Source organism: Ursus arctos, unplaced genomic scaffold, assembly GCF_023065955.2.
Source record: "Ursus arctos isolate Adak ecotype North America unplaced genomic scaffold, UrsArc2.0 scaffold_2, whole genome shotgun sequence".
Classification (NCBI taxonomy): Eukaryota; Metazoa; Chordata; class Mammalia; order Carnivora; family Ursidae; genus Ursus; species Ursus arctos.
In genome coordinates, this window is record NW_026622874.1 from 87,289,490 (window position 1) to 87,311,493 (window position 22,004).

Consider the following 22,004-nt stretch of genomic DNA (forward strand, 5'->3'; position numbering starts at 1 on the left):
ATCCATTCGTGTATTTTGTTTCCAAAAGTCCAAAGCATTTGTCTCCATGAGGTGGCCCCATCCAACCTCCTGCATGCACTCCACACACACTTTATTCTGTCACTCCTCCAATCCTTTGCACTTGCTCTTTCTCCTCTGCCTACATCCACGCTTCTCAAATGCAGTGGATCATTTACAAAAATTCTCCAATTTCCTGTGGATCAATACTTCTGGAAACACAATACAAACTACAAATATGATCACATATTTAGATGTTTAGATGTCACAGGGCTGGCATGTTTCTCAGTGCTGGCTCTTTTTTTTTTTTTTTTTAAGATTTTTTTCTATTTATTTGAGAGAGAGAGGCAGAGAACAAGCAGGGAGAAAGGCAGGCAGAGGGAGAGGGAGGAGCAGGCTCCCCACCGAGCAAAGAGCCCAATACGGACCTTGATCCCAGGACCCCGAGATCATGACCTGAGCCAAAGGCAGCTGCCTAACCGACTGAGCCACCCAGGCGCCCATCAGTGCTGACTCTTAATTCTGATGCCTGCCTTTATCAGATCCAGGTTAACTGCAGATCACACTGGCCCAAAGACCATACTTCCCACAGGTCCACACTAACTCTCCCTTTCCCCTGCCTGGAGAACCACCACCCAACCCCCCTCAAGGTCCAATCATCACCACCACCTCCATTACGCTTTCCTGATATTTACGCTCCAGAGTCACATCCTATTCAACACAACCACTGCCTTCCAAAGCCCTGGTAGAACTTACCATTCTGTCAAATGTCAAAGAGCAGCAGGCTCTCTAACGTCAGGGATACGTACAAGTCATCTCTGCATCCTGAGCCTTGTGCCCGTCATGTGGCAGGAACTCAGAAACAGAATTAGCAAATGAATGTGTGCAACCCACCTCTGTGGCGACATGCAGACAAGCGGGCACGGTAACAACTCTAAACAGAACTTTAATAACTCGGGGTGTGGTCTACGACTGAGAGGCTGAATGGTCTGGGCCGCAGGCACAGAAGCGAGGCCATCAGTAGGCTGTCTGAGATTGCTGCTGGCGGTAGCCGCCCCGGCGCATGTAGCCCTCGTTCTTGCGGTAGCCGTCCTTCTGGTCTGCAGGGGAGAGGGGAGGGGAGGAGGACGTGAATGACAGTGAAGAGGCGGGAAGGGGGCCAGGACCCTGGGAGAGCAGAGGGACAGAACCGCTGACCTCGGAAGTAGCCGCCGTAGGTGCCCTGCTTGTGGTCGAACACGCGCTCGTTATTCTCCACCAGGCTGCCCAGCTTCTCCGCCAGCTGCAGGGCCAGGTTCTGCTGGGCGGTGGGCTCGGTGCGGTGCATCACCACCGTCTGCGTCGGCTGGTCCAGGGAGGCCTGACGGGAGCGAGGCAGAGAACGGCCATGACCCAGACCTCCACTCCAAACTCCCCATGACTCCACCTGCCCATTCTCCACCCTGGCCCTTACCATCAGCTCCTCGTTAATGATCATCTTGCTGATGATGGAGTGCACGGTGGGCAGGTCCAGTTCAAACATGTCAGACAGAGTCTCCATACTGGGGAGAAAGAAGGCAGAGAGCAGGGAGCACTTAGGAGCTTGGCCCACAAAGCTGGGACCCCTCTGCCATCCTAGGGCCCATCCTACCTGATGGAGTCATAGACACTGCTATAGGTGAAGAGGTAGGTCCGCAGTGACTCTTCCTGAATCTTTCTGTGGGAAGAAAGCAGAAAAGGCGGGAGATCTTCAGGGAAGGAGACCAACCAGTCTTTTCTTCCCCACCCACCATGGCCCTCTTCTCTGCTCACCTAACCAGCATGGTTCGGACTTTGTCAGCCTCGGGGAAAAGGTCCCACACTTTGCCATTCATCTTTTCATTGATGATAAAACTGTGGCAGGTCTTCCAGTCGCCCATCTTCATAGCCTTGGAGGCAGCAACAACGTGTTCCCTCATTGACTCAGGGGGACCTGAAAGGTTGGGAATGAGGCAGGGCCCAGGGGAAGCTTGGGACCATGGCTCCTGCCTCAGGCACCACTCAAGGAGGAACATGGGACAGGAGAGCAAACAACCAGACTGGGCCTCTCCCAGATCTCCATTAAATAGCCGTGTGATTGTATAAATCACTTAATATCAAAATACATTTATTCAGACTAAATCAGCCTATGGCATGCTTCAGGGGATTGGTGAGCCCCTTGACAATGCTGCCAAATTGTTGTGTCTATCCTTATGTACACTTTCCTAGGAAAAGAGTCTTAGATTTCCTTTTTTCTTTTTTTTAAGTAGGCTCCACACCCAGCGTGGAGCCCAACATGGGGGTTGAACTCAGGACCCTGAGATCAAGACCTGAGCTAAGATCAAGAGTTGGGACACTTAACCAACTGAGCCACCCAGGCGCCCTGACCTAAAAAGATTTCTAATATCTTAACTGGAACTGTATCTACCAAGCTTCATTCCTTCTTATACCACCTTCATGATCTAACCCTATGTGTGTGTCACTGCTTCGGCTTATTTTTCTTTAAAGACAACCCAGGAAAAGAAACATGGCAAACAAGAGTAACTGGAGTTCAGAGTAGACGACAAAAGTGCAAAAACTCTACGACTGCAACGGATGGCAGGTGCAAAGAAACATGAACACGGCAGACCCTAGCACAGGGAGCATGCTCAAAGTTGTAACAGATCAGCCCCAAAGAGAAACGTATGAATAAGGCTAAGGACAAGCAAGAGAACACTACCCTTCTTACTCTGTCACTTTTAAGAGAGGCAAAGTTAGAGGTTCAAAGACCATTTCTCTGCAAAATCAACAGTAGCACAGAGCTGAACGAGAAACTGCCTTTTGGTCCCAGGCAGTCAGAGAGAGGCGCGGACTGCAGGGAGCCAGAGAGCCCGAAGCGATGCTGCAGATACAGAATTCCAATGTAAATTTTCCAATTAAAATAAGACAAAGCTTCACTACATAAGGCAGACAAAATCTGTGAAAGGGCCACCTGCACGCAACACAACCACGCACACAACCAGAGGAGGGCAGATCTGAGGAGACCGTAAGCTTGGTCACTCCCCAAGTCCTTCCAGGCACCAACCCACGGGCAAAGCACGATTCAAATTCCTTTCCTAGTGCAATCACTACCACCCAATCCTGGACTGATTGATCAGATTTCAAGTGATCAAAGGAGCCAATGTTAGATTCTCAAATGCCAAGGGTCTACTTGGTTGGCAGAAAAACAATGTCTATGAAGGGAAAAATAGGAAAAAAGGTTAGTAAGACTGTGTTAAACTTAGGTAAGTCACTTATTGCTTAAGCCTCAGTTTCTTAACCAGGAAAAAAGGAGATAATAATGGTACCCATACCACAGAGTTATTACTAATGACAATTAAATGCATCACTATCTATAAAACACTTCTTAAAACAGTACCTGGCACAAAAGAAGTACTATGTAAGTTTACATTATATAAAAAATATCACTGGAGTCGGGTCATGGAGAGTTTAACTTAGTGACTAAGGAGGCTGGACTTTTTCTACAGGCAAAGAACTGTGAAAAGCCCTGGGGGTGTGTAACATCATAAATTTGGTAGAAAGAGAATGCTGAGAAACAGAGACTGAAGAGGAGAATGACAGTAAGTAAGAGCTTAATACGTAAGCCAAGACAACGTATCCACGGTAAGAGACCACAGAGACTACTGAGTAAATGGACGTTTCTAGGTTCTATGTGGAAACATCACTGCATCAAATGGAATCATCTTGTGTGAAAGTTATTTCCTTTAGTTTGTCTTAATCCTCTGAATAAAAAGGCATCAAGAAGGGCACCTGGGTGGCTCAGTCGGTTAAGCGTCTGCCTTTGGCTCAAGTCATGGTCCCGGGGTCCTGGGATGGAGCCCCCCCTTTGGGCTCTCTGCTCAGCGAGGGGTCTGCTTCTCCCTCTCCCTGTCCCCCTTCCCCCTCTGCTTGTGCTCTCTCTCAAATAAATAAAACCTTAAAAAAAGGCATCAAGGGACGACTGAGCAAAGCCAGCTGCACTGCAGAGCCCCACACTCACCCAGCAGGGGCTGTCGCTCGCCCACCCGCAGCTGGTGATGGAACTGCTTGCTGATCATGCGTCGGCGGGCGTCGCTCTCGTGGGCAGCCATGTAAGGGATCTCCAGGAGCATGGCGGACACCAGATACACACACTCCAGCAGCTCCAGGTTGATATGCAGGTGGAAGGGCACCTGCCGGCGCCGCTCCACCTTCTCCTGCTCCTGGTTGCGCTCCTGCAGGCTGCGCAGCAGCAGCCCCTGGCCCAGAAGCTCCTTGGCCCGGCCGCTTGACTGAATGTCCAGCAGGGCATTGTGAGCGTCCTTGGTCAGGCCCTGGCGGAAGGCACAGATGCCCAGCTGCACCATGGTGCGGTTGTACAGGATCTGCGAACGAAAGCAAGGCACTCAGAAGGGACAACCACAAGGCAGGCTGTTCATCCAGTCGGCAAATCTACGCCGAGCACCTCCGAGGTGCTGAGCACTTGGCTATGGGCTGGGACAGAGAACCAAACGGTCAAGTCCCCATCCTTCCACGGAGTTTACGTTCTAGGGATAAGGGGACAGAGAACAAAATAACCAATATGCAGATGGGGACTCATGCCAAGGAGAAAAATAAAACAGAGGAGGGAGTTAAGAAGGGAGCTTGTGCGGTGGCGGCAGGAACTCACAATTTTATATAGGACAACTAGGGAAGGCCTCATTTTGAAGGGAATGTTTAAATAAAAACCTGACAGAAAGAAAGGGACCATGTCCTGCAGGTATCTGGAAGAAGAGTATTCTAGAAAAAAGGAAAGGTCAATAAAAAAGGCCCTTGTGGAAGAACTATGGCTGGTGTCCTCAAGGAACCAGGAGAGCGATATGGCTGGAACTGTAAAGATGTGAGCAGAAACTGGACAGACAAGCACACGGGCCCGCAGGCCATGTTAATGCTTTTAAGATGGGAAACCATGTGAAGGTTTTGAGAAAATAAGTGATATAATCTGATTTAACACGGTTAACCCTGGCTGCTGCATTACAATAGCCTGAAGGGAAACAAGGGCAGAAGCAGAGACCAGAGGGCAGCAGTGGAAGTGGGAAGTGGTCAGGTACAGACTCTAAACACAAGTGGCAGGGGAATCAGACGAGGGAGGTCAGAGAAAAACCATCCAGTTTGACTCCGAGGTTTCTGGCCTAGACAACTGAAAATATGGACTTGCCACTAATGAAGATAGGGGAAGACTTTAGGTAGTATGGATTCTGGGGGGCGGGGAGGGCGGATAAAGTCTTTATCGATGACAATAAAAGTATTCAGGTCAGTACCAGTCCTGAACACAGATGCAAAGAGCCTGAAAAAATATTAGCAGACAAAGTCCAGCCATATATAAAAGAGATAACAGATCATAATCAAACAGGCTGTATCTCTGGAATGCAAAGCTGATACAAAAATCTAAAATCATGGTTACTCACCATATGAACACGATAAAGGAGAAATAACTGCATCATTTCAGTAGATGCAGAAAAAGCTCTTAACAAAATTCATCATCTCTTTAGGACAAAAATTCTCAGTCAACTAGGATCCGAAGAGAACTTCGTCAATCCGAGAAAGCGCATCTACAAAAATACTACAGCTAACGTTACACTCAGTGGTAACATGTTGACCGCTTCCCTAAGACTGGGGACGAGGCAAGGTCTGTGCAGCACTAAGTAGTGGAGATTTGAGTTACTGCAATATGGCAAGAAAGAAAGAAAAAAGGAAGGGTGCCTGGGTGGCTCAGTTGGTTAAGCAACTGCCTTCGGCTCAGATCAAGATCCTGGGGTCCTGAGATTGAGCCCCACATCGGGCTGAGCAGAAAGCCTGCTTCTCCCTCTCTTGCCCCTCTCTCCCACTTGTGTTCTCTCAGATAAACAAAATCTTGTAAAAATTAAAAAAAGAAGAAAGAAAAAAGGAAAGTCAAAGGCTGGTATAGCAATAAAACTGTATGCAGATGACATGATTATTTCAGCAGAAAAGTTAAAGCAAACAAGTGAATTTAGCAAAATAGATGCATCCATTCAAGGCCAAAATACAAAAATGAATTGTATTTTTATATACTAGTAGTTTATTAACAATTAGAAAATGAGATTAAAAACAGTTACGTTTACAATAGCTTTGAAACCCATGATATTCAGGAATACTTTCTTCTTCTCCTTTTTTTTAGAGAGACAGGGAGAGAAAGTGGGGGGGGGGGAGGGGGACAATGCAAGAGGGACAGAGAGAATCTTAAGCAGGCTTCATGCCCAGAGCAGAGGCCAGTGCAGGGCTCAATCTCACAACCCTGAGATCATGACCAGAGCCGAAATCAAAAGTCAGGCGCTTAACTGACTTGAGCCACAGAGGCGCCCCTTCAGGAATAATTTCTTAAAAAACGTGTGACACTTCTACAAGGTAAACCACAGAACACTGCAGAGGAAAATTAAAGAATAAGGTGTAAGATTGAAAGGTTCAATGTTGTTATTAAGATGTCAATTCTCTCAAAACTGATTTATAGATTCCATAGAATTCCAGCAGGCGTTTTTGTAGAAATTGACAAGAAAATTCTAAAATTCTGTGAGAATTCTTAAAAAAAAGAACAAAGTGGGAGGACTCATACTACCTGACTTCAAGACTTACTTACAGGCACAGAAATCAAGACAGTGTGGGACTGGCACAAAGACAAAGAGATGAATGAATGAAACAGAACAGAACAAAAACACACTTAAAATTATGAGGCTATATGGTTTTTTTCATGTGGTTTTCCACAAAGGCACCAAAACAGTATGATGGGGAAAGAATGTCCTTGACCCTGACTTCATACCATAGATCTAAATGTGAAAGCCAAAACCTTTAAGGACTTCCACAAAAAAAAAAAAAAAAAGTTAAAAAGAAAGTATCTTTGTGGGGCGCCTGGGTGGCTCAGTCGTTAAGCGTCTGCCTTCGGCTCAGGGCGTGATCCCAGCGTTATGGGATTGAGCCCCACATCAGGCTCCTCCGCTGTGAGCCTGCTTCTTCCTCTCCTACTCCCCCTGCTTGTGTTCCCTCTCTCGCTGGCTGTCTCTATCTCTGTCAAGTAAATAAATAAAATCTTTAACAACAACAACAAAAAAGAAAATATTGTGAATTGTGAAGATTTCTATAGACAGGACCCCAAAAATAATAAGCATAAAAGAAAAAACTGTTAAATTAGACTATACCACAAGACATCGTGTTAAAAATGAATACGCAGAACAGAGACAGGAAGAAAATATTTGGAAAACATTCATCCGACAAAGGACTGGTAACCAGTAATAGAAAATGGTCAATTTCAGGGGTTATCAGGGAACTATGAACCAACACAATACGGAGATACCATTAAACAACAACCAATGTGCCTTAAACTAAAAAGATCGACAATGCCAAATATCAACAAGAAGTATAATATGCACACATTCCGCTAGGAGTGTAAAGTGGTGTAACTACTTCTGGGCTCTTATGCAAACGGACACACACCTACACTTTGATACAGCAATTCTATTCTTAACTATTTACCCAAGAGAAAATGTACAGCCACACAAAGACTTATAAATGTTCATGACAGCTTCTTTATGATAGCCCCACACTGTAAACAGACCAGGAGTCCATCAAGAGGAACACAGATCAAGAACTCGAGATAAATTCAGGCACCGGAATAAGAAAGGACAAACGGGAATGCTATTAAAAACCGCCATCGCATGGCTTCGCCTCAGGTTCTCAGGTTCACAATGTGCACTGTCCTACACGTCAAGATTGCTTCATTGTGTTAAACACATTTACAGGACCTGCACTTAGACACAGCTGCAACGCTCCCATATGACAATGTCCCCATGGCACTGCCACACACACAGCTGTCCCACTGTCCTGTCCTAACACACCACACTGCATCTGGGTCCCGTCTTTCCTTCGTTTAACAACTTGTTAAGGTTCCTCTCACCTTTTAAAATACCTCCTAGTGCTCTCAACTAGACACACGGTGGGGACCATAAACATTTGCTGAACCCAAATCTCCAATCCAAAGGCCTCTAGTGGTGTCAGAACGGGCCACAACATGCAAACGGGCAGGAGGATCAGAGAACGTCAGCATCTGGGAAGGACCAGGTGTCTGCTCATTTCTCCACCGGCCAGATACGTAGCTAAGGCGGCTGAGCCATTCTGCCCCAAGGATGGGGGCCCGGCCTGGTCTCCCCTTCCCACCCTACCTGCACCGGCGGGTCCGCGTGCTGAATGTTGTCTTGCAGGTGGCTCATGAGCATGAGGTCCCGGGCCTGGTACCAGCGGGAGTGTAGGGCGTGGTGGTAGATGTGGCACAGGATGGCGCACGTGCGGATGCGGTCCGTGCGGTCCTTGGCGTAGATGTACTTGCACAGCCTCTCCATCAGCACGGCCGAGTCCTCGCCCTCGTTCTCCGCCTGGTCTTGCTCAGACTGGGCGGGGCGGGATGTTGTTAGCAGAGCCGGCAGAGACCACGGCTCAGGCTTCAGCAACCAAAGGTGAGACTCCGGCCAGCCTCACTCCCGTCCCTCCCAGGGACCCTCCCTGCTCCGCCTCAGAGAACTCCCAGGGGACAGATTCGCCCTTAGGTCCCGACAGACACCCGCCCCCCGTGACGTGGCCGCGAAGACTCACCTTTGAGGAGCCCTCGGGGGGGGTGAGCTGCCGCTGGTGGGCCTTGTAATCAAACTTGTAGTAGGTGTGCAGGATGCGCCTCAAGTACACGCGGCAGATCTCCTCGGTGGTGCCCTTCTCCTCCAGGTAGCGCTGCACGCGCTCGATGATGGCGCACACCTGCGCCTCGTCCTTCAGGTGCTCCACGTACTCTGGCGGGGAGAGCCCCCCGCTCAGCCGGGCACCCGGCTTCCCCATCACCTGTCCCCCGTCAGGCCCGCCACCTCTGCGTGTTTTCTGTGCCCGTCCGCAGTCTCCTCCCCCTGCCCCGAAAGCACCATCGCCTCCCCGGCCACTCACTTCCTGCTCCTGTCAGGTGCGCTCGTCTGCTACTTCCTCCCGATTAACTCGTCCTCCTCGTTCGGATCTTACCTCAAACGGCCCCCACCTTAAGATGCCTTTTCAACCATTATCTACAGCGGCCACCCCCACCCCGTCTCTCACTAACACAGGTCCCTATCTGAATTTCTAATGCACACTTCACATTACCTACAATTGCCCCGTTTTATTTACCCGTTGAAATGTCTTTCTCTAGCACTGAAATGTAAGCCCCGGGAGCGTGAAAGGCCTCTGGCTGCCTCGTTTGTCACTACACCCGACTTAGTGGGCACATGTGGGCATTCACATTTCACCAAGTAAATGCCCTGCACTTCCCCCAACCCAAATGCCTCGGATCCAAGCCAAAAAACAAAGTGGACTGAGACCAGACCCCAACGATTCCCAAAGTACAGTCCCCAGACGGCAGCATCACCTGGGAACAGGCAAGTAATACAAAATATGGAGGACATCCCCCTGCCTCCGACTTATTGAATTAGAAGCTATGGGAGTGGGGCCTAGCATCTTCCCAGGCCCTCCGTGTGAATTCTGGGTAAGGCAGGCCTGGTTTTCCCCGGACACTCTGTTAGTATATAACCCTTAGTTTTACTCCTTGCACCTTCCCTCTCACTGATGTCCATGCTTGCCCAAGCTTACCTTGGGAGTGAGGATCAGTATTTTGCATTATTTTGGTAAATTCTTCATCCATTCGTTCCACCAGGGTTAGGATACAGCCACGGACACGCAGTGGCTGGACAAGAAGACAAAGGAGGAGCAAATAAATTAGCCCAGATCTCACTGCCAGACTTTGACCCTTCTGTCTCCACTGAGCCTTCGCAAGGCAGACAACATACACCTCCAAATAGCCTCCAATTTCTCTCTGTACCTGGTCAACGTTGTGCAGGTTCTCACTCTCCTCCAGAATGTTCTCTCCAACAAAGATGTTAGGGTTTGCAAACAGGATGTCCATCAGCTCATTGATGCAGTCCAGGCACTTCTGCCACATCTCAGGCTGTCGAGAGAGCAGATGGCAGTCAAGAGGCGTGAAGGCAGAAGACGCACGAGGCCTCCGAAGAGCCCCCTCACCAGGAATCCATGGGGCCTTCAACTACCAAGACTGCTTCCACAGTCTCTGAGTTTTAAGACACTAGGCAACACCCCACCCCCCCAAACAGCTAGCTCGGCTCTGGGTGCTCCTCTTCATCGCCCTCACCTTCATGTACGTGGCCAGGTTCGGGTTGTAGTCATAGAGAGAGGCGATGATATTGAACTTGATCTTGACTATAACACCCTCCCCCAGGTTGTTTTCAGACGCAATCTGAACCAGCAACTGCAGCAGTTCAATCTGGGCTGCCCTGGAGGGGAGGAGAAAGGGGGTGAGGCATCAGAGACAAATCAAAAAACCTCATCCTGTCACACAGCGTGTCCTCTTCAGACAAAGCAAGGCAGCGTCATTCCCACTACCCCCCTACCTTCACCACCTGCATACTTGCTTCTCCTTTATAAATTCCAAACAGAAACAGCAATAACGCTAACAGTCTGCCCTCCTCTTCGGTTACCAAATAATTAAAGAAAGTGAAGATTCCCGTTCTGCAGATTGGAAAATAATCCCCAAGTTTAAGTGACTGGTTTAAGATCAGAGGAAGAGTAAAGGACAGAAAATGGACTGGTAGGTTCCAAGCATACCATTCCTTCAACTGTAGCCACACACAGATCTTCCCGAACAGCGCTACTGCCCCACCAACCTCCAACCATGTTTTAGAGAAAAAGAACATTCACCCTGTAATCTCACAGTCCAGGCCCATGAATCTTACCGGTCCGTTCCCTTCTTGCCTCGTGCCTGTAGGATCTCATTCAATTTCTTGATGACAACAGCGTGGGTGATCTCGGTTCCCTTGGCAAACATTTTTGGCTTCTCCTGGGCAACACATGTCCTGTCATGTGCAAGCTGATAAACCTATTCTTGCCCTAACTTTCCTCCCAAACCAACCGGGGGGCACCTGTGTGCTCTCCCAAACAGTTTTCCAATTCATTTTAATACTAAAGCCCAGGGCACCTGGGTGGCTCAGTCAGTTAAGTGTCTGACTCTTGGTTTTGGCTCAGGTCATGATCTCATGGGTCATGGAATCAAGCCCCACACTGGGCTCCGCATTCAGCAAGGAGTCTGCTTGAAGATTCTCTCCCTGTGCCCTTTTCCCCACTCAAGCACATGCGCATGCTCTCTCAAATAAATAAGTCTTAAAAAAACCCCAAAAAACAGAAAACCACAAAACACTAAAGCCCTCACCTTAACGAGGGGCACTCCACCCCGGACCCTTTCCCACTCCCCGCCTTCATTGTCTTCCTCCTCCTCATCCAGGCGCTTAGATTTCCTATCGTGCTTCTTCTTGGCTTTGTCCTCCCGTTTCTTCTCAGCCGCCTTCTTGTCCTCCTCTGTGGTGGGGGCCCTGCCAGGAGACATGGGAGAAGATGAAAAACCAGTCCCACTCCACCTCTGCGGCTTCTTCTTCCCATGAACTTTCTTTCTCTTTTTCTCCATCAAGCCTGGGTTCAAGTTATATTCTATGAGAGTGAACTAAAGTTAACCATAACCATAACCAAAGCAAGGACTATAAAGCACGTGAATCTGCCAGACTACTAACCAAGGCCTGTCACCATACCACACCCACTAAGAAAATCTTATGAAGGGAACAGTGTGGCCTGGTCTAATAAGGTAGAGGGGCCAACCTGGCCACTGTAGACACAGAAACAGCCTGCCATGTTGCCCCACAGCTAACCTCTCAGGTTTTCCAGAGGAACTATATCCATGGAGACACAGTTGTTCCTTATTACCAGTTGCTCTATCTAATCTTTTCACCAGCCACCAACTTCTCAGTTTGAAGTTAGTGTAAAAAAATTTGCTGTTCCCAGACTGACTGCTTCCTGCTTATGAGAATTAAACTAAATTCTAAATTTAAAAAACAATTGTTCAAGACAACAAAATTCCCCCACAAAAGCGAAAAACATCACTGGCTACCCCAAAGCAGTCTCAGGCCACTTGGTGTCTGAAACCATCTCCAGACTTTAATACTATATAATGAAATATAAACCCAACAACAGAGACAAATTATCTCAAACTTTACATAGATAGTGATGAACAAATCTTTCCAGACAGACTCAACAGATATTCAAATTATAATTCTCATCAACTGCCATCTAAACATCTACCAATAAATTTCATTTTAAGTGCTTAAAAGGTCTGACTATGTTTTAGTAATAGTTTATAAGTTTGCCAGCTGGATCACTTTTTCACTTGCCAAAGGATGTATCCAGAACGCAACAGCTTGCAGGTTTTCTCCCTGTACTATGGTAACACTCTCTTTAACGACAAAAGCTCACTTTACAGGTAAAATCCTTTGCAGCCGCACGAAGTATGTTCACTAAACTGAAACCTCTTAGTCATATCCCTAAAGCTCTGAGAAGATCAAAAACCAATGCTATTTTTAAATCAATGCTGCTTAAATTTCAAAAGAACTTAATCTTTCCAGGCCTAAAATTTTACTACTAGTCCTAAGGTTATGGGGATTCACACTTCAAAAACACAATGAACAATGAACTCTCACTCTATGAAATTCCTTTTTTTTTTTCTTTAAGATTTCATTTTTAAGTCATCTCTACACCCAACATGGGGCTTGAACTCACAACCCCGAGATCAAGAGTTGCATGCTCCAACTGAGCCAGCCAGGTGCCACTCTCACGCTATGAAATTCTAATTGGAAGACTAAAACTTGGCTTGACCTCTCTCCCCTAGGACAGACTACACCTTGGCATATTCACATCTTGTTGAAAATTAGAAAACTAATGCTTATCCTCTCAGTTATACATCGAACTGATGTAAGCTACTTTCCCAAAGGGACATCACTAAATACACTTCTATTAAATAGAAGAGACAAGAGACAAAAGATACTAAGAGACACCAACAGAAGTAAGCCCTAAAGCTACGCTGAAAAGGATTCCATGCCCTCTTAAGAAAAACTACTGATCCAGAGCCCCTACACACGCTTGCTTAGGATCCTAACAATCTGGACATCCAGTCCCACCAGATTCATCCTGAGGTTCGTTCACACACACACACACACACACACACACACAAAGGCCTTCAGAAGCCAGTAACTCTTAGAAGTAGGCAGTATCTCTGTGAAATTCCACAGGCCAATCATGGTACCAGAGGTAGGTAACTTCCTCCAATACACCTTCAAATCAAGGTTCACAATCAAGACAAAAGAATTACGTTTTATTATGTGTTTTCCTTCTCTTTTACGCCATGTTAATTTTTTTTTTGCTTTTTTTCTCTACTGCTGACCTTATCAACAGTTAATTATCTAAGTTTCAAAAAAAAATCGGGGCACCTGGGTGGCACAGCGGTTAGGCGTCTGCCTTTGGCTCAGGGCGTGATCCCGGTGTTATGGGACCGAGCCCCACATCAGGCTCCTCCGCTATGAGCCTGCTTCTTCCTCTCCCACTCCCCCTGCTTGTGTTCCCTCTCTCGCTGGCTGTCTCTATCTCTGTCGAATAAATAAATAAAATCTTAAAAAAAAAAATCATCATTGTTCATTGTTGAAGGGCATCGAGAGGACATAACTGCTGGCTGACCCTTGAGCTGGCCATGGGCAACGGGAGACCCCTTACCCTCTCCCCATCCTTGCCATGAACGTTCTGCCCACCATTCCCACTCTGGGGGTCATTTCAAGAATGCAGCCTCGTGAGTAACGCGTTAAGACCATCTGGACTGTGAATGTGACACTACTCCGTTAAGAGCTCTACATAAACTTGTCTGATTCTGGTGGGTGGGTGCAGAGATGTACTACAAGGCCTTCCAAGACAGGTCTCGCCTGTCAGTCCCCTTGCTTATGAAACCTGCCGCCTGCCCACCTGGAGACATCTGTCTCTTCTTTGGTCTCTCCTTGCCCTCCACGGACAGGTGCCGGCTTCGGATTTCACCCTCAGAACACCCACATTTGATTAAGAGTCTAACGTGGTAATTTATCGGAAGGGATTCAAGACACTAGAGTTCATCGGTTTGTACTTAAGAATTCCTACCCCAATTACAAATTCGAAAACATTAATGTGTGATCTGTAATTTACCTCTGATGTCCACATAGCAAGTTAAATCAATATTTTAGCCCCAAACTCACATTAATAATTTCCTTAGTTAAGAATTAATTAACCCTAAATAAAAACTGTAAAAGTCAGCCAAGACTATAATAAAGATGTACAACGAATAACATCTTACTGCACTTGGATACTTTGGGAAAATATGTCAATTAAGCACAAAGCTACTCGAGGGGCTCTCTGTGTGGCTCATTCAGTTAAGTGGCTGCCTTTGGCTCAGGTCATGATCCTGGAGTCCTGCGATCGAGCTCCGCATCGGGCTCCCTGCTCAGCGGGAGCCCGCTTCTCCCTCTGCCTTTGCCCCCCTCCCCCAGGCTTGGGCACTAAAGAAAAAAGCCACTTGAAAAAAAGAGAAAAAAAGTCCACTTGGTTTAAAAGTTCACTAAACTGATTCTTTAAGGCATTCCCATAGATAGGCTTATCCTGATTAAAAAATTAAATAGAATACAGACTCTAAGTTTCTTATAACATCTGTGATTGGCCTCCTATTTTCTGCCCAACCCACTACCTGATGTCCAGGTGCCTTAATGTTGCTGGACAGCCTTACCGCACACCAAAAAGAGATGGAAGCTCCTGAGATTAAACCCATTCCTTTCTGTGCTTGTTTTAACCAAAATATCAAAGCTGAGAAAATCTGATGAGGAAAAGGGTATAGACTGATTTAATATGGAGATGCTGAAAAAGGATCCTGGCAGACACCATGGAAACAGACGGTCACGCTTCTAGAAAACCCATTAACTACTAACACTAACCCTGGTTGGCTTAGATAGCTAATGAGAAAAAAACGTGTGATCAAAATTCACTGTTCCCAAACCATCTGTGGTTTCTCTCTCCTTGTTCTTTTTCCTCTTACATAAATCTTGCTTTCGCCTTGGTTGGAAATCAACCTTAAAAACTGGTCTCGTGACACAAGTAAAATAGTGTTTCTGAATTATTTGTTGACATAAAATCAAACTCAACGTCAAAGACTTCTGAGGATCCCATGGTTTAACCCAACTTCGGTCAACTGGAATTTTAACTCAATCTAATTTTAGATTTTTTTTTTTGATTAGGTATACAAAATAAAATTTCACAGGCTAAAAATATAAATCAAGGGTAATCTCTAAAAGGACAGCACGTAACTCCCAAACCATTAGAGGGAAACAAACTGAGCAACAGGGGGAAAAAAAGAATACTATCTAGAAATGGCTTAGAAAGTAGAAAAGAGTGAGAAAGAAAATAGAAGATAGGATTCACCTTAATTACTTTGAGTGAAAAAAGCCAAATCCCTCCCAATCAAGTAACCTACTGTGTGATTCCATTTGCATGAAATTCTAGAAAAGGCAAACTTATCTAGAGATAGAAAGCAACTCAGTGGTTGCCCAAGGAAAGGGAGGGGGCTGGTTGCCAGAAAGACCATGGCATGATTATAGAGGTCTGGAACTTTCAATCTCTCTGCGACCACTAGGAGGGGAACAAGGGCTGGAGATTGAGCTTATCATCAATGAACAATGACTTACTCAAATCATGCCTATGTCATAAACTCCACAAACATCCCTAAATGATGAAGTTTGGAAAGTTCCTGGTTGGTAAACGGACTGCGGTGCTGTGAGTGTGGTGTGCCCAGCAAGGGAATGGAAGCTCTGGGCCTGTTCTCCCACACCCCACCCTGTGCATCTCTTCTACCTGGCTGCTCCTGAGTTATACCCTTTTAAAGCCCTTTAAAATAAATGGGTAATTCCAAGTAAAGTGCTTTCCCAAGTTCTGTGGGTTGTTCTAGCCAATTATCGAAACTGAGGGGGTTGTGGAAACTCTGAATTCATAGCTGGTTGGTCAGAAGTACAGGAGCCAACCTTGGGACTTGCCACTGGCTTCTGACGTAGGGGCAGTCTTGTAGAACCCCTTAACCTGTGGGGTCTGCAATCACTCTGGGTTGTTTCAGAACTGAACTGCGTGTTGAACACCCTGTTGGTGTCCAGAGAGCTGAGAACCAGAAGGTGTGAGGAAAAAAAACCAAACCCACACGTATGGTGTTAGAAGCGTTATAAACAAACACATATCAGATACACATGCTTCCTGGGCTTGACCAGTCAAGTGCAGCAGAGTAAAAAAGGCTTCTCAACAAACGGCTGTGTCTAGTCCTCTGCAGTGCCAGGGAACTCACTACTTCCTGAAGCAACACAACCCCAACTTTTCAAAGCAGGGGAGGAACCCCCAACCACAGCAACCGTTTCCGTAAGCAGCAGCACTGTTATCAAAGGGCGTGATATGGAACCCTTCTGGGGCACACAGGGGCAGGCATCACCTTGATTTCAGAGGAAGACTCGGAAGCCTATGATGAGGGTTACGTAACTTAGCAAAGCTGATGGCTACTAAAGGACTAAGGGGCGGAACCGGAGTCCAAATCAGATTCCTCCCCCGCTCCCAGACTGTCCTGGGAAAGCTCACGAAGGCTTGCTGCAGTCTACATGCTAACATAAGACACAGTTCCCAGGGAGAGTGACGAGAGTAGCCACACTGCCGGCTGGTCCTGCGCTGAACTGCTGCCCGACAAATCACTCTCAGCTCTCCTCAGAGCCAGGAGCAGGTAACCCATTCTACAGATGCGAAAATGGAAGACTGGGGAAGGAAAGCAAACCGTCCGACACTGCACAGCTAGCTGGTGCCAGAAAGACACATACACCCCACGTGCAGGGAGTCATCTCACGGTTAAACGCTCGACTCAGGGGCCTTCAAATCCCATCCTCAGGACACACTAGCTTTGTGACCATAGCCACCCAACATACTTGCCCGAGACCCCTCCGCTGGCCCAGACAACGTAAAAGCACTTCACGGAAGAAGCAACCACCTTCAAGACGACTGTGGGCTTCCTACACTTCCCGCTGCAGCCCTATGCACCACCACTTTTCTTACTTTTTAAGGAATCGTGAGGCCAGCACTGTCTGCTTCCCTTCTTCCTCCTCTGAGTCAGAATCAGAAGACGTGGAACCCGTGTCCCAGTCTTCATCATCTTCTGAATCTTCCGAATCCTCATCATCATCCTTAGAGAAATAAAAGAATCAGTAGGAAAAGAATGGGGAGACTGACTAGTCTCCCTGCTCTCCCTACTGACCCAAGTTCCAGGGGTTTTCAGGAGCAGAACAAGAGTGAATATTCATGAATCAGCAATATGAAGCGCTGGACTGGACCACCAAGACCCAGAGAGAAGTGCAGACTTGCTCCAGGAACACACAGCTCCCCAGGGGGCAGACCTGGGTCCCGAATCTAGTGCTCCAGGTTCCAGGTAGCTCCGTGCTCTGATCCAAGATGAAAGCTTTACTCAAACCAGAATCTACTAAACCCCGCCCCTCCCAAGCCTAGGGCTCTGAAAGTCGTCTTCTCCCCAGGAACCTGAGAATAGTCCATGGCAGGCAAATCACACTTCGTAGTCTCGCCCTGGCTCTTACCTCCATCTTTTTGAGGAACTTGCGACTCTCCCCAGAAGGAGCTTCTGATTTCTTCTTCAGGAAAGCTGCAGCACTGACTCCATCCTCATCCTCATCCTCATCTGAAGAGCCTGGGGGGTAAGGAGAGAGAAAAGAGAGTGGTGAAGAGCGAGGAGGAGCAACCAAGAAAGCATGCCAAGGGAACCCCCCGACTGTGGACTTGTAACCCTGCGCAGTGAGGGCCCCCCCTCACCTTCTGAATCCTCCTCATTCTTCTCAGCATCTTCGTCTGCAGACTGCTCAGGGTTCTTAACCAAGTGAGATGCGAGAATAATTAATGATGCCTGTCAACCACCACCCCATCCTCCCCAACCTCCCTCTCCACCCCAGAGACATGCATGCTGATCCCTTCTCCAGGCATGCCTTCCATTTGCAAATGCTCTTCTGTCTTGCTCAGGGCGTCACTGTCCCCATAGTTCAGAAAGTCTGCCTCAAGCATCCCCACCTGCTTGTAATTTGTAATGTGGGCCTCGAAATCTCGGTTGTATTTTCGGATCTTCTGGCGCAGGGTGCTCAGGGCCTTGGCGTTGTTCTTGTTCATCTTCTTCTTCCCTTCCTTATCTTCCCATAGCTAAAGGACAGCCGAGGGAAGAAAGGGAGAACAGGGATGTGAGACTAAGCAGTATTTCCTAACCGCCAGGCTTCACCACAACCATGATGAGTTTTGCTATCTGTACACCACCTGTACTGCTTACCAACTGTATTTGTTAACTTATTTTTTTTTAAAGATTCTCTGTGTGTCACCACCAAGAAAAAAAAATCACAAATAAGAGTATGAAAATAAATATGATTAAAACTCTTGGCCAAAAAAGGTCCCTCTCCTTGCTTCACCCCCCTTTTTCTCAGGTTCCAGGAAGTACTGTATGTACAGCAAGAGGAGACAGGATCCCTGAAGGTGGGTTAGGAGCAGGCCCCAGGTCCGCAATCCCCTCTGGATCCTCCAGAACCCACAGGAATCACACCTCATTAAGATAGTCCTCCAGATCAGCCAGGATGCGGATATAGAACCGGGGGACGCCTTCCTTGTCCACAATGCTCTTAGCCTTCCCATATGCTTTTCCCAGGAGCTCAAACTCTTCCAGGCACTTGGTGACATCCCGAATCTTCATGGCATTACGGATGGTCCGGATGAGGTTGGTCAGCTCCTCAAACCTGGGTTGGGAGCCCAAAACCACATTGGATATGCCCACCAACACCAGAAAACCCATGACTGCTACAGAGATTCCCCGTCATCTGGCCTCCCCATGGCCTCACCTCTTGTCCTTAGCACTTCGGACAACTCTCTTGGTATCTTCTTCATCCTCACTCAGCAACAATGGCCTGTTCGAAAAAACAAAGACCATTAACTTCCCTTCCTTGCTCCGGTCTTTTCAAGTGATCTCTATTTCCCTTCTCAGATGGAGCAGAAAGAATGGAATTATTCAGGCCATCATACTTGATGCTTCCTTTCAAAGCCTCATCATACACAACTTAATCATTTACACCTACTTCACGTATGCCCTTTTGTCAAACACTGTTGCACATACAAGGATGATCATTCCATCTACTCAAAAATAAACACAGGGGGGCGCCTGGGTGGCACAGCGGTTAAGCGTCTGCCTTCAACTCAGGCCGTGATCCCGGCGTTATGGGATCAAGCCCCACATCAGGCTCCTCCGCTATGAGCCTGCTTCTTCCTCTCCCACTCCCCCTGCTTGTGTTCCCTCTCTCGCTGGCTGTCTCTTTCTCTGTCAGATAAATAAATAAAATCTTTTTAAAAAATAAATAAATAAAATAAACAGGTATTTACTTACTGGGTCAGAAAACTAATTACATGAAAACACAAGTAACTAAGTACTGAAAGAAGTCAAGGAAAAAAGGGTACTTCAGCTAGAATGAATGGAAAAGGCTTTAAGAAGGTGGTACTTGAATTAGATCATAGAAACCAATGTTTGCAAGAGTGGGAGAGGCCAAGGGCAAGGAAAAAGTCCTAATGGCTTTAACACCTCCTGGCACTTTTCTTTAAGAGACTAGACCACAGACAACATTCAGATGGCAATATATCTCTTTTCTTTTCATTTTATTAATTTTCCAATTATTTTGTATTTTAGAATAAGTGCTATTGGTTTTCCAATTGTGGCAATAATATAAAATCATATTCCGATGGGCATATGTGCATATTTACATGTATTATTAAACAGTGGTACAGGGATATAGAAAAGGTGCAAGTGGCATGTATGAAGGAAGTTCGAGAAACAGTCCACTGCTTCAAAAAGTGAAAACAATTTTTAATTTACAGAGCTGGGGAAGGGTATTTATTTACTTATTTTTAAATTATTTTAGGGGCGCCTGGGTGGCTCAGTCGTTAAGCGTCTGCCTTCCGCTCAGGGCGTGATCTCGCGTTATGGGATCGAGCCCCGCATCAGGCTCTCCCGCTGGGAGCCTGCTTCTTCCTCTCCTACTCCCCCTGCTTGTGTTCCCTCTCTCTCTCTCTCTCTGTGTCAAATAAATAAATAAAATCTTTAAAAATAGATAAATAAATAAATTTTATCTATTTATTTGACAGAGCCCAAGCAGGCACAAGCAGGGGAGGTAGAGGGATTAGCAGATACCCCGATGAGCAGGGAGCCCGATGTGGAGCTCTGTGGAGCTCGATCCCAGGACCATGGACTCACGACCTGAGCCTAAGGCAGACGCCTAACTAACTGAGTTACCCAGGCACCCCAGGAGAAGGGTATTTAAGTGAATATCAAAGAGAGGAAAATAACAGATGATGGTGAGCCAGCCCGCAGTACCAGGTGGCTGGGCTTTCAGAGCCACATCGAGCAGCTCTCAAGTAACTAGGACTTTCGGAGTCTGATGCCGAGCGGAGGAGCGGTGGTAGAGAGGCCACGGACATGCAGGCCAATTAAAAAGCTGATGCAACAGACCCAGCCAGTGGGCAATCTCTTCTGACTCTATCACCTTGTACCCGGCGGGTAGACTCCCACATTCACGGCGCCCTGAGGCGTGAAGGGCTGTCCCTTCAACAATGCTTTGGTCCCTTAAACTCTCGACATCCCCAGAACCCGCTCTCGCCGCGTCCTTGCGCACCTCGTCGTCGCCCCCACCTGCATTCCCTCCCACATACGCAGCCTTCCGGAGCCTGCCGAACTACGCACTCCCCGAGTGGTCACTACGGCGCAGGCCCCCCACTCACTGTTTGCCGTAGTTACCCCCGACGGGTTTGGTGACGAGTTCCTCCCCCGACAGAGACGACTCGGACTCGCTGTCCGAACCGGTGGTGAAAAACCGCGACATGGCGACGGCACTGAGGGGCTACGGCGGGCGCGGCCGGACCTGCGGGAAAGCCGGAGTCACAGACAAGGAGGGGTCAGGGTCCCCACCTCCCGACCCCCACCTCTCACCATCCCCGTAAGCACCCCGATCTGCGTCCCCTCCTCAAAAGACAAGGCCCAAGAAATACACACCGTCTGAGCTCGCGAGTCACACCGTGTAGCCGGAACGCCGGAAACGCGAAAAGAGGGAAGATGGGACCTATACGTCACTTCCGGGAGGCAATGACGAACTATACCGGCGACTACAACTCCCAGTGGTCTTCGCGCCACGCAGGGGCGGGGACAGGCCTGATGTAACCTTGGCGGGCAGAGCGGAGCCTGGAGAGTCTCAAAGCCGACTGTCAACGTTTTGTTACTCGCAGATACCCAACCTTACCCACCACGTGCGGAATCAGAATTTCAGGGCCAGGAGTTTCCTTTTTTTTTTTTTTAAAAGCGCCCACGTAACGCTGATGAGCTGCTAGGTTTTGGAGCTAGGCTTAGAGCAAACTTCAAATTAGACCTTGGATACAAATCCTGGCTCTGCCACTTTGTGTGAATTTAGGCAAATTTCCTAACCTCCCTGTGCTTCTTTCTCCCCAACTATAAAATGGTTGTGTGAAAGTTAAATGACTTAGTATATGTGAAGCATTTAGGGCAGTGCCATGTACAAAATAAACATATAATAAGTAATTAGCTAGTATTCACTCATTGTTCCACAAATACTGATTTACCAAGCATTTATTATGAACCAGCAGTGTCCTAGGCACTGACTACACCAGTGAATAAGACAGAAATGGTCCCTGACTTCACAAGGAACTCATATTCTATTGAAGTGGCATAAATAAACAAGTAAATAAATAATTTCTGATAGTAATTAGCACCATAAAGATTTTAAAGTAACAGGTTAGACAGGAAGATTATTTTAGATAGGAAGGGCAGAGCCTCTGAAGAGGTGACATTTGAGTTGAGATCCAAATGACAGAAAGAAGGGAGCCATGCAGATGGTCTTCTAGGGAAAGAGCATTCCCAACTCTTCGTCTAGGGAAGGGAAACAGCAAGTGTAAAGGCCCTGAGGCAGAAATGAACTCGGCCAGGTTCTGGGACTAAA

The 22,004-nt window shown here is 47.4% G+C and overlaps 1 protein-coding gene across 1 annotated transcript; it reads right to left on the bottom strand.

Annotated features, from left to right (window-relative positions):
• Positions 1-926: 926 nt before the first annotated feature.
• LOC113267633 (eukaryotic translation initiation factor 3 subunit C) lies at positions 927-21,138 on the bottom strand. The gene is made up of 21 exons (XM_026515701.4): positions 21,047-21,138; positions 20,776-20,915; positions 18,852-18,917; positions 18,560-18,749; positions 18,043-18,168; positions 17,791-17,845; positions 17,559-17,668; positions 17,026-17,153; positions 11,270-11,429; positions 10,797-10,900; positions 10,196-10,337; positions 9,869-9,994; positions 9,640-9,733; positions 8,629-8,819; positions 8,202-8,426; positions 4,013-4,376; positions 1,789-1,948; positions 1,628-1,693; positions 1,451-1,538; positions 1,195-1,357; positions 927-1,097 (listed from the first exon to the last, which is right to left on the bottom strand). The coding sequence occupies exons 2-21, from the start codon at positions 20,874-20,876 to the stop codon at positions 1,015-1,017; spliced, it is 2,742 nt and encodes a 913-aa protein (XP_026371486.1). The 5' UTR covers positions 20,877-20,915; positions 21,047-21,138; the 3' UTR covers positions 927-1,014.
• Between the last annotated feature and the right edge of the window lie 866 nt (positions 21,139-22,004).